At 47.8% G+C, this 12,107-nt stretch overlaps 1 protein-coding gene across 2 annotated transcripts in view; it reads right to left on the bottom strand.

Moving 5' to 3' along the window:
* Positions 1-12,107, bottom strand: part of PRKCE (protein kinase C epsilon) — a 507,341-nt gene that overhangs the window by 182,020 nt on the left and 313,214 nt on the right. For both annotated transcript variants that reach the window (XM_068564561.1, XM_068564560.1), the window contains 4 exons: positions 10,284-10,443; positions 8,172-8,206; positions 6,736-6,821; positions 3,610-3,739 (listed from right to left, as the gene is read on the bottom strand). In XM_068564561.1, the coding sequence (XP_068420662.1) occupies positions 3,610-3,739; positions 6,736-6,821; positions 8,172-8,206; positions 10,284-10,443 (411 nt within the window). The remainder of the gene's footprint in view (positions 1-3,609; positions 3,740-6,735; positions 6,822-8,171; positions 8,207-10,283; positions 10,444-12,107) is intronic.

Genomic DNA, 12,107 nt, shown 5'->3' with positions numbered 1-12,107 from the left:
ACCTTCAGTTCAGTTCTGCTGTGAATCCAAAACTACTCTAAAAATAATAAAGTCCATTAATTGATAGAGAGAGAAAGGAACAGCAAGAGTAGGAAAGGAGCAAGGAGGAAGTGGCCAAGTCATGGTAGCAGAGGAAAAGGACAGGGAAGATCTGTGAACTTTTGCTGGGGGCCCTAAATTCGAAACAGCCTTTACCCTCTTGTCTCTGTGTGGCCTGACCCCCTCACGTTCCCCTGGGCTCCAGTGAACAGGAATCCTTGCTCTAGGCAGCCTCGTTCACCCCATCCTTTACTTGAGCAGGCTTGAGAGTGTTTCCTGCCAAAACAGAGCTGAATGCACTGTCCCTGGGCCCTGCCTTCTCCCAGGGTCATCCAGGGACCCACAGCCCTAGTTGCTGCGTCTGGGCATCTGGGCTGCTTTCTTAAGATATCAATATTTACGATATGACGAATCTTCATTTAGATTCTCTAGATAGATTAATAATTAATAGATTTACTAAAAACCAGACATGGCTTCATCAGAGTCCCATCCAAAGCAGGCACTCTGCTTCCCAGCAACCCCACTCAACTTTCCAAAAATGCATCACTCCTCTGGAAACATTTGAGATTCCTGCTGCATTTTCTTCTTTCTCTTCCTTTGTTTTAATGTCACGTAATGGCAAAAAGGATTTCGGGTAGGCCCTGTTTCTTTCAGGTCATGTGCTAGAATTCTAGAAAGGGAAACGTGAATGTCTGGGAAGCTCATACAGGACACGAGATGTGTCAGCAGCCAGCACTTCCTCCTGTCCTGGGGCAGGTCGTCCTCACTTCCCGCGACAGCTGTTTCCAACCCTGCTCACGCCTTCTACACCACCCCCACTTCTCACCTCAACTTTAAACAGGATCTCCTGTTTCAGAAATAAGGGCACTTATTTTTATTTGCAATGCCCTCAAAAGATTCAGAACTTAAATGATCACTCTGCCCAATCACCTCCTCCTGGACTCCCTTCCCCAACATAGGACACATATCTGTACCCTGGCCTGGCCTTGAGGCCTCCCCTCCACTGGGAGAAGGGGTATCCATCTCTCTGTCCCTGTTCTGTCAATGGTCCCCTGTCTCTCCTGGCTCACCATTTCCACTGTCTTTTTCCTGATTATATAAAATAACCTGAAAATACTTCACCCTCCATTCTCACTTCAGCCTCTGCACTTGGGCATCCATCCCCACTGCCCCACCAAGACAGCTCCTGCTGAGGGCACTAGTGACCTCCTTGTTGTTAAATCCAACCCCATGTTTGAATTTTTTTTTTTTAATTTTTATTGAAGCATAATTGACCTACAACACTATGTTAGTTCCAGTGAATATTGAATAGTGATTCAATATTTCTATACATTACAAAATGAGCACCACAATAAGTCTAGTTACCACCTGTCACCATACAAGGATACTACAGTATTCTTGAGTCTATGCCCCATGCTGTACATTTCATCCTTGTGACTGACTCACTTATTTTGTAACTGGAAGTTTTTACCTCAATCTCCCTCACCTATTTCACTCATGCCCCCCCCAACCCCGCCATCAACCACCTGTTTGTTCTCTGTATCTATGTTTGTTTTGTTCATTTGATGTTTTATAGATTCCACATATAAGTGAAATCATACAGCGCTTGTTTTTCTCTGACTCATTTAACTTAGCATAATACCCTCTAGGTCTATCCATGTTGTTGCAAATGGCAAGATTTAATTAATTTTTATGGCTGAGTACTATTCCATTGTGTGTGTGTGTGTGTGTGTGTGTGTGTGTGTGTGTGTGTGTGTGTGTACACACCACCTCTTCTTTATCCATTCATCTATCAATGGACACTTAGGTTGCTTCCATATCTTGGCTATTGTAAATAATGCTGCAATGAACACAGGGGTACATGTATCTTTTCAAATTAGTGTTTCTATTTTCTTCAGGAAAATACCCAGAAGTGGAATTGCTGGATCATATGGTAGTTCTATTTTCCCATGTTCTACTTGTTACTTTAAATAACTTCTTGGAACCATTTGGCACAATCCATCATTTCCTTCTTTAAATTTTTTAAAAAATACTCTCTACTCTTTTGGCTTCCATGAGGCCATTCCTTGCTACTTTTCCTCCTACCTCTGAGGTCTTTCCCTCCCAGTTCCTTCGTACGCTCATCCTAGGATGCTGGTAACCCACCGCACCCCCCCCAGATTCCCAAGTTGTTTTCTTCTTTCTTCACACTCAAGGTACTTATCCTGGAGATGACATCTACTTTATACGTTTAACTACTACTTAGACATTGACAAATCCCAAATCTAAATGCTCAGTCTAGACTTCTCCTCTGAGTTTCGATGAGAATATCCAACAGTCAGACAGCTCCATGTAAACTTCCCACAGGCACCTCAAAGTTAACATGCCCTCAACTCAACTCCACCATCACTGCCTCCAGCCCTGCCCTCCCTCATGTGCTCCCTGTCTCAGCGAGTAGCGTCGCCATCCTCCCAGTTGGATCTCGTCACTACAGCCAATAAATCACTCCTCGATACCTCTTAAGTTAGTTTCCTTCTCTATTCCCACTACAGCCAGTACCTTATTTCCAGTCCTCATAATTTCTCATTGGGATCCCTTCAATGACCAATTGGTTCATGGCTTCAGCTTTCCTTCTTATACTGTACCTCTTTCTCCAATTTTTCCACAATAGGTATTTATCAATAATACATTCACTAATAATAAAATACTGTTTTTATAACATAAAATAATTTCATAAAATTTAATATGTTTTTCATTTTTAAATTAAATTTAAAATTTAAAATAATAAAACACTGTTTTTAAATAATGTCCATGAGACATTCCTGCCCAATAGTTCGTGGTTGTCCAACTCTGTGAGCAGGTTGGGACCAGCTTGTGAAACTGGACAATCTATCCAGGCCCCCAGGGTATGTCCCCACCTCCCCATATTACATGCCATTACCTGTGTCACTCAGCACACTCATTTGAGCAGAAATCAATTCACAGGCAGGACAGCAGGAAACAGAGGAAGAAACTCAAGACTCAGAAGTCAAGGTTCAAACCCTACTTCTGCTCACAAGCTACATGACATGATCAAATTACTTAGTCTCTGAGCCGGTTTCCTCAGGGGGGCCATGGGCATAATATAACATCTATCACAGGCCTACAAAGGATCAATAAGATGTGACAGTGCTTTAGCAGTGTTCCTTCCAAGAGTAAGCTCTGAACCACAGATGGTGACAGAAAAATCTCTATGACTTATTTCAGGGCCTAACTCCGAAAACTTTTCTTCCCTTCTACTCTAATGTATTTTTTCCTTAAATTTCTTCTGCACTTTCATAGACTCATCTTGTCTCCCCAGCTTGTTCACTATCTTAAAAGATGGAGCCATGCCTTCCTTCTTCTGGTTCCCTCTACAGAGTCCCCTTGAATGGCCTCTGCACAGAGACTGCTTAACAAATGCTCGGAGTTACTAATAAGGGCTTAGCGAGGGCTTGGGCTCAGTCCTCTGGCCAGGCCTGGAACGCACTCTCAAGGCTACAAAAAGATTCTTTAAGAGGAGGGGCATCGGGGCGCAGGTGCGGGGGGAGGAGGCCAGGACCAGCGCCTTACCTTTGCACTGCAAACCCTGCCGCAAGAGGCCCCAGAGCAAGGAGCCGCAGTGGTCGCAGAAGGTGGGAACCTTGTAGTTGTGGATCCCGAACTTGTGGGGCATGTTGACACTGAACCGCTGGGAGCCCACCTGCAGGGACGGCAAAACACAGGGTCACCGCTAAGCTCCTTGCTCTGAAAGCTGCCCTGGGAAGGAGGTGAAGAGAACCTCCCTGCTGGGGCCCTTATCCCACTCTCTCTGCTGCTCTGCTGGACTCTGCTCCCCCATCAGTCCCCTCCGGGACTCCAGACCTCCAACTCCCATGGCACACAGCACTCAACCTGTACCTCACATTTTGACCTTAAAGAATTGTCATTATGTGCTTTTAATGCTGCTTGAGCACCAAAGCCTAGCTAGGCAGAGTCTTTCTGCAGCTTGATGGTGGATGTGGGATTCTGTGAACACCCAAGAACCCAGCACAGCCGTGGAAACTGTAGGTCATCAGTTAGGACAAACAACCATCACGATGGAGATGGCTAACACGGAGTGGTGACCACTAAGGGCGCTAAGGCGTCGGTGCTGACCACGGGCCAGGCACCACCAGCTCAGTTAAACCTCACCAGCACCCTGTGGGGTAGGCACGAGTTTACAAATGAGGAAATTAAGGAACAGGGAGATTAAGAGATGTGCCTGCAGGCGGCTGCGTGGCAGAGCCAGGATTTGAGGCTGTGGGTCTGAATTCAGGGCCCAGGCTTTTTAACCACTATGCTGCCACTTATTATTTAAAAGGAGTGAAGAGAAGGGGGCAAGACGGAAGGGCAGAGGATGGGGGAGAGGAGTCCAGGCATCTGATCTGCAGGCCTGGGTCTGCCACCAGCCCCCTGTGAGGTCTCAGGCAAGTTTCCTGACTTCTCGGGGCTTTGGATTCCTTATCTGGCAAATAAGGATGGCGCCCCCCAACCCACCTAATATGACAGGATTGTGGGGTCCATGAGACGCTGGGGGTGGAAGAGGTGGGAAACATTAACTGAAGCAAGAGGTCAGCAGGGGTCTCCCTCTGCCCTCTAAGAGATGCTCTCCACCTACCGATACATCTCTGGTGGAGCAGCCACACGAACAAAATCTGCCCCTCTCAGGACAGCAGGGCACCATCACCTGAGAGCCCCTGGGCTCGGGAGAGCATCACTCTTGCTACTCCAGGCGTTAGGGACAGCACACAGCAGAGGAGCTGTCCTTGGCTCACTGCTGCCCGGTGAGGGAAAAGCCCTCACGGCGGGGCGAGAGCTGGGCACGGACGTGAACGTGAACACAAACTCCAAGGTATGTGCACACACACCCTCAGGGTCACTCAGCTTCATAACAACCTCCTTATCACCCGGCAGCAAGGAGTGGCTCATCCTGCCGCTGCACCAGCATTTTACTGAGCCCTGCTTGAGGTGCATCGGCCGTCTACTGGGCACTTAGCCCAGTACCAGCATCCCAGATTTACTGAAAACAATCGTGCCCACCCCTCCGTAGATTTATAGCATAGGTGTGCCTATTTGTGAATATAAATAAACCTGTAGAGGTTCGCACTTGATAAGATTTACGAGATTTTTTATTTTTTTTTTAAACTTACTGAGACTTATGAGATCCTTGAAAGCAGGAATCATGTATTCCTCTTTATTTCATTGGGACATGGAACAATTATCTGGCATACAGGAAGTGCTCAATAAACGCTCAATAAAATGTCCATAAGAAGGAAGACAGACAGACAGCAAGCTAATCATCTTTTTCTTTCATTTACTTAAACTAATGAGGGTAACAACATACTTCGGGTTATGATCCTAGACCAGGAGCCAGGAGACCCGGGTGACCGTGACTTGCAATTTCTACCCTGTCAGTAGAACCTCTGTAAATAATTTTGGTGCTTTGTGCTGTCTGCCCTCCAGGGACACGGGACACTCAATCTAAGCCTCGTCCCTTCCTGATTTCCAGAGATGGCGTGAAATCAAAAGGAGATAAAAGATGGAAAATGCTTTGGATGTTGAGATGTCATTTGGTTGAATTATTTTTAAGAAGCAGGTAGAAGATCTCTATAAGCGACTCCTTTTAGAAGCCAAAGTATAAACCCATTTGATTATAAACCCAGTTGATTATAAATCCACCCAAGGCCTCTCTGACTCCCAAATCTAATGGCCTATGATTATACAGTATTTATTTATTTCACCAAGAACTAAAATCATGTCTTTGAAATCAATTGTCATGAACACAGATAACTTCTCTACTTAGATTCACACCTGTCATCTTCCCCAAAAGGTTTTTACATCTGTTAGTGGAACCACTCTTCTCCTAATCACTCAGTTAGGAGAAACTTGGCTTCAAGTCGAATTTTCTCTCTTCCTTACCCCTAACAACTTCTCTAACAGTCAATCTAACACTAGTTTCTAAGATTAAGAGAACACAGGGGTCAAGGGCTCAGACTCCGGAACTGACTAGCTGGATTTGAACGTGGCTTTTTCACATACTGGGCTGTGAGGTTTGGGGCAAGTTAATCTGACCTCTCTATGCTCCTATTCTCTCTGTTGGAAAGTGAAGGTAATAACAACACGGATCTTGTTAAGGTTGTTACAGCTTTAAATAATATACGATAAAGTGCTTAAATCAGGGCACGGCAAGTACCCAATGAATGTCAGCTATTGTTGTTATTATTGTGGTTCTTTCAGGCTCCTAAGTGTTTCTTAGATTTGCTAATCCCACTCCATTCCCCCATCACCTCATAAAGATAAGGTTCCTGCTTGCGTGTTGTGTCTCTTACTATTTATGAACCGTGTGGATCCCTTGACATGTCAGTGAGCCCCTTCACTGTTCCGATGAGATAATGACATAAAATAACTCACATTTTCCTTGTGGGCTTTCATTTGGGGATCACACAGCTCTTGGCATCCTATTCACACACCTAAACCCGACTCTGAGCCGCACTCATTCCGTAGGCTGTACCTCATATCGGAAGACTGTGGACAACTCCCTTCATTTTTGATCAACACAATAAAGACAGCAACGGGACCTCAAAGAGATAAGGTTTCTCTTGGGGACCACAGAGGAGGCAGTGGAAGGTGGGGATGGCGGTGAAGAAAGCCCAGAATTTCAATGTTATGAATATTTACCTCGTCGGGAGTTTCCTGTTTCTTTAATCCAGCGCACTTCGTAATTATGAGCTCATGGCATCGCTTGTGGACCACGCAAGTGCAAACTGCGAAGAGCAAAACACGAGAGGGCTGAGCGACAAGTAGGGGAAGAAAGGTTCCAACCTGAGATTCGATTAGGTCTCTGCAGAGGAGCGAGGGGAGCCACGCCCTTCTGTCTCTGTAGCCGAGTCTTAATGTAATGCCCTACCTGAAGCCCTTTATGCAGTCATCTCAAAGCACTCTGCCGTCAGAGCCATTAGGGTTTCCTAAATGCTCTGGAGAAGCATGGACCATTCATATCCAAAGGACATCAGCAGTTTTCTCTAGTTCCAGGAGTATCAATCAATTTTCGTGTTTCTCTATGCCAAGGTCAGGGAACAATGGCCCAGCCGTGAAGCACTGTCTACCCAGGGAACTGCTGCTCTGAATGTGCTCCATTCAGGGTCCCACCAGGGTTGGCTGGGGTGACAGGCAGGCAGGCCGGCCAGCCGGCAGCAGGCAAATGGATGTTTTGTGGCACAGAAGTGCTCAAGCTTCTTGATCTGGTTGTGCCCTTCTGTGCCAAACAAAAAATTTCATTTAATGTAATACTTCCCCAAGAAGTGGCCTATAGCTCTGTCTTGAGTGTCATGGGCCAGTTTGGGCAGCAGGTGGCTGTAAGTAACCTAAGAAGTGTCACGTGTGTAACTGCATACATGCTACCCCCAAGACACAGCCATGTCCCACAGAAGCTACCCCAGTCCCCCAGGGGTGAGACCCAAGTCAACCAGTGGCTGGGCGAGGAGACGGGATGGTCTCCCAGCTCCAACCACAGAGAAACCTCAACATGACCTCATCACATACCCACCATCCAGTTCTGGACAACTTAACCTTACATCTGTAGTCAGTTAACTGGGGAAAAAACCAAACCCTCCCATACTTTCAAGTGACTGTTAAATGTTTAAGAGCTTATGACGGCACTGAAGAGACAAAAAAGAGAACCAGCAAGGACCATTAGTGATACTGAATAAAACAAGCAGGCGAGGGAGCTTCTTCAGGGAGTGGGAGAGTGAGGGAGCTGACAGAACACACAGAACCCGGCTCAGGACACAGGCGGCCTCTAATGGGCATCTTACTGAAGTTTTACATTTCACGGGGAAAGAAGGTGCACCAGAAAGGCTACAAAACAAGGCTGAGACTCCTGGGACACCTGCAGATGGTGGTCCCGCACATCTGCTCCCACACAGTTATGGGGGAGAGATGGCCAGGCAGGGACAAAGGAAAATCAGGGACTTGCTTTGTGGGGAGGGAGCGTAAGCATGCCCAGCGTACAGAGCTCTGGATGTCATCCAACCCAGCACCCGCCTCCCACGAGCAGTGGTGATCTGGATCGACCTGTGGGCCCCAAGGATTTACTTCATACGATACCCTCTTACCTTGACATTGGTATCCCTGCTTTCCTATGACACCCCTGAAAAGAAGAATACGGCCCTTTAAGAAAATGAATTTCAGTAGGTCAAAAGCCACACAAAGCCACCCATTCCCATCATTCTAGTCGCTGCCCGCAGTACCTCAGGCACACTGGAGTCCAGCCAGCAGTGGGGTAGTGATCTCACTCCCAGTTGCAGGGTGCCTTAAAATGACTCTCTCTGAAGGCCACTGAGGGCAGCCCTAGCTCTTGGAATGGGTGCAAGGTTTGGTCAGTGTCAGGGCTCAGTTTCCTATACAAACAACCATTCCAGGGGCCCAGCTGTGCTCTGGAAAGCCACGAAGACTCTGCTTGCTTTCCACAGGCCTCGAGTCGTCGAGTGTATCCTTCTTCGTGGATAATCGTGGAGGAGGGCTGTCGCTGGCAGGCATAGTCCCTGAGCATTCCAGAAGCAGCCAAGGGTTATGGGGCAGTCTGTGGCCAGGACTGGGAGCTCAATCTACCATGTGAAGGTCAACATCAGAGAGTCCTTCCATGGCCAGAGTAGGGTACCCTAGGGCAGGTTTAGGGTCAGCCTGGACACAGAACAATCCAACCCACCTGGCCTGAGCCCTGTCCTCAGGGCGCCACCACCAAGTGGTCAGCTCCCTGCAGTGCCCAGCCCAGTGAAAGGAGCCAGAAGTCACTAGGGCTGCAGCTAAGGAAACCTAGAGTTCAGTGGTGCTGGCCACGGGTTAGAGAAGACCTGAGTCTCTAAGACTAAGCTTTCAGAACCTGTTCCCCCTATTCTTGACCAAAATACAGAGATGGAGGTCAGATGGTTGTCAGCCCCAGGAATGAGACATGTCTGCGGGTGGAGTGGGGCATTATTTCTGCTTCAGTCAGGTTGACTTTGCTCTAAGCTGTGTCACCTCAGATGTCCACGCCAACCTCTATGATTAGTTCTAGAACACCATGAGGATGAGATGAGGCTTTCCTGGATACCATGGGAATCCAGGGGGGTCCTCAGTGCAATTCGAATGTCCCCCTTCTGGGTTCATGTTGCAGTGTGGCCTTGTTCACTCTCCCCTGCAGGATCCCAGGGTGTTGGCAAACTCCACATCAGTTTCAGAGAGGTTGCCAGGAAGACTGGGCATGAGCTATTAGTCGTGCTCGCCAGGGGTGGAATCAGGCCTCTGACACTTCCTAGCTGGAGGGCCGTAGAGTGGTCTCGTTTCTGAGCCTCAGTACTGTTGCTAGTGGAATGGGGTTCATAATACATAGCTCATAGGATGCTGGGAAGAGTTAATTAGAGATTTCCAGAGCCAAAGAGAGACCCTGGCACATGGTAGGTATTCATCAAAAGTTCCCCGCTTATCCCCAAGGCCTGTGTTCCTTATGTTTCTCCACCTCCCCAAAAGGCCTACTACTTACCTATCTCTACCTATCAAAATCCTAGTCATCATGAAAGGAGAAATGCCACCTCCTCCAGGAAGCCTTCCCTGAGCACTCCAGCCAACGTTCCTCTCTCCCTCCTCTGAAATCTTAGCATCCTATCAGCACCAGTGTTATGACAGTTACTAAGAACTGCTTTGTATTATAAATATTGGCAATCAAATATTTTAAGATTATGGAAAAGTTCAAATGTATATTAAAATAGAGAGATGAATATAGTGGACCCTCATGTACCCATCACCCAGCTCCAACAACGATCAATACATGGCCAGCCTTGTTTCATCTCTACCCCTGGCCCCTCACCCCTCCTTCTAGCTTATTTTTTTCCTTAACAAATCTGAGACATCCTATCATTTCATTTGTAAATAATTCAGCTTGTCTCTCTAAAAGATAAGGATTATTTAAAAAAACAAACCACAATACCATTATTGGTTATAAAATCTTAACTCCTTAAATATGATGTATGATATGATCCTAAGTACAGAGGCACCAGGAACCATAGTTTCTTCTTTCCATCTATCCCCCCAAGCACCACTCAGCCTTCCAGAAAAGTCTTCTGTAGTCAGAAAAAGAAATAAAGCACATCAGCATTTTTTACATAAAGTTTCTAATCTCCTGACCCATTCCCCCCACCTCTCATCGCCAAGAAAGCATAACTAGAGGTTTCCAGGAAAGAGGGCCTTACCAGATAAAATCCCTGCAGTGGGAACAGTAGGTGGGCTGCCGAAGGTAGGTAGCCATGAACTTGTGGCCGTTGACCTGGTGGACCCTGCGCCTGACAGCCCCCTGCCGCTTCCTGGGCCGCATGCGCTCCCGGAACACGCGTTCTTCATTGTCTTTGGGGGCTGGGGAAGGATAAGAGCACAGGAGAAAACACAGCCTGGATTAGTGTCCCTTGAAATAAGCTCCTGCAGGAGAGCTACTGCAGCCTCGGGGATATGGAGGTAGAAGGGGGCGTGGGGGCAGCCTCCACTGGTAGAGGGACTCAGGGGTCTGAGGTGCTTCACTGCTCAGCTCCAGCGAGCAAGCACCACGTGATGGGAAGGCCCAGACTGTGCACTTTGCCACGACAGCTGCACTCAGCATCCATCCCAACCCCGATCCTGCTCCAGGTGTGGCCACTCCACTCCTCCCCACACCAGCGACAAGTTGCAAGGGTGCAGGGTCAGAAGGCTCAGGGTTCAACTCTCACTGAAACTTCTGAGCAGCGTGACCTTGGACTGCTGGTGTTCCTGGCCCAGAGCCTCTGCGGGCACTGTCCTTTGTCAGTGGGGATAACACCAACGGGCGTGGCCTGGAGTCAGTGGTGTGACTTCCCTCCACCCCCAGCTGCCTAATAAACCTGACTTTTCTTCGTTCTCCCTCTTACCTAGACTAGGACAATAAAGAGCCTTTCCCCAAAGGTTAAAAGGAGAGGGAAATAAAACACTGTGAAAGCACACAGTTTCCAGAAGGCTCAAGAACCACCACCATGGGCTTGAAGACCCTACTGGAGACAAAAAGAGCTTCCTCATTTCTTCCTTCCCTCCCCTCGGAAGACTGTCCCAAACCTAAGAACGCCCTGCAAAGGGACAACAAAAATAATAATAAAGATTGTTATGGACTGAATGTCTGTGCCACCCTTGCCCTCCCCTCCCCATTCATATGTTAAAGCCCTGAACCCCAATGCGATAGCATTTGGAGGGGGTGCCTTTGGGGGGTAATTAGGTTTAGATGCAGGCATGAGGGTGGGGCCCCCATGATGGGATTAATACCATTATAAGAAAAGGAAAAGTGGGACTTCCCTGGTGGGCCAGTGGGTAATACTCCGCGCTCCCAATGCAGGGGTCCCAGTTGGATCCCTGGTCAGGGAACTAGATCCTGCACGTATGCCACAACTAAGAGTCCGCATGCCGCAACTAAGAGTCCACATGCCGCAACTAAGACCCGGCGCAGCCAAAATAAATAAATAATAAATAAATAAATAAATATTTAAAAAGGGAAAAGACCTGAGCTGGCTCACTCTCTGCCATGTGAGGACACAGTGAGAAGGTGGCCGTCGACCAGCCAGGAAGAGAGTCCTCACCAGAACCCAACCATGCTGGCATCTTGATCTCGGACTTCCAGCCTCCAGAACTGTGAGAAATAACTATCTGCTATCTAAGCCTCCCAGTCTATGGTATTTTGTTACGGCAGCCTGAGGAGACTAAGACAGTGATGATAACGGCTGATGTCTGTCGAGGGCTTACACTCCGGCAGGTGCTATGCTAAATGCATGACACGTGTCATCACAACAACCCCACCTGAGGGGTACTGCTATTACCCCCCCCTTTTGCAGGTGTGCAAGCTGAGGAATGAAGAGTTCAAGTAACCTGTTTCTGTTAATACAGCTGTCTAGTGGTGAAGCCCAGATTCTAACCCAGAGAGGGAGACGTCAAGGTTCCACTGGCCACATGCTGCTCTGAGGGACAGTCCACTCTCCCTACAGTAAGTCCCCAGAGCTCTCACGGGGTGGTTCTCGTTAAGGAAG

Source organism: Eschrichtius robustus, chromosome 15, assembly GCF_028021215.1.
Source record: "Eschrichtius robustus isolate mEscRob2 chromosome 15, mEscRob2.pri, whole genome shotgun sequence".
Lineage (NCBI taxonomy): Eukaryota > Metazoa > Chordata > Mammalia > Artiodactyla > Eschrichtiidae > Eschrichtius > Eschrichtius robustus.
This window is presented reverse-complemented; position numbering and strand designations above follow the sequence as displayed.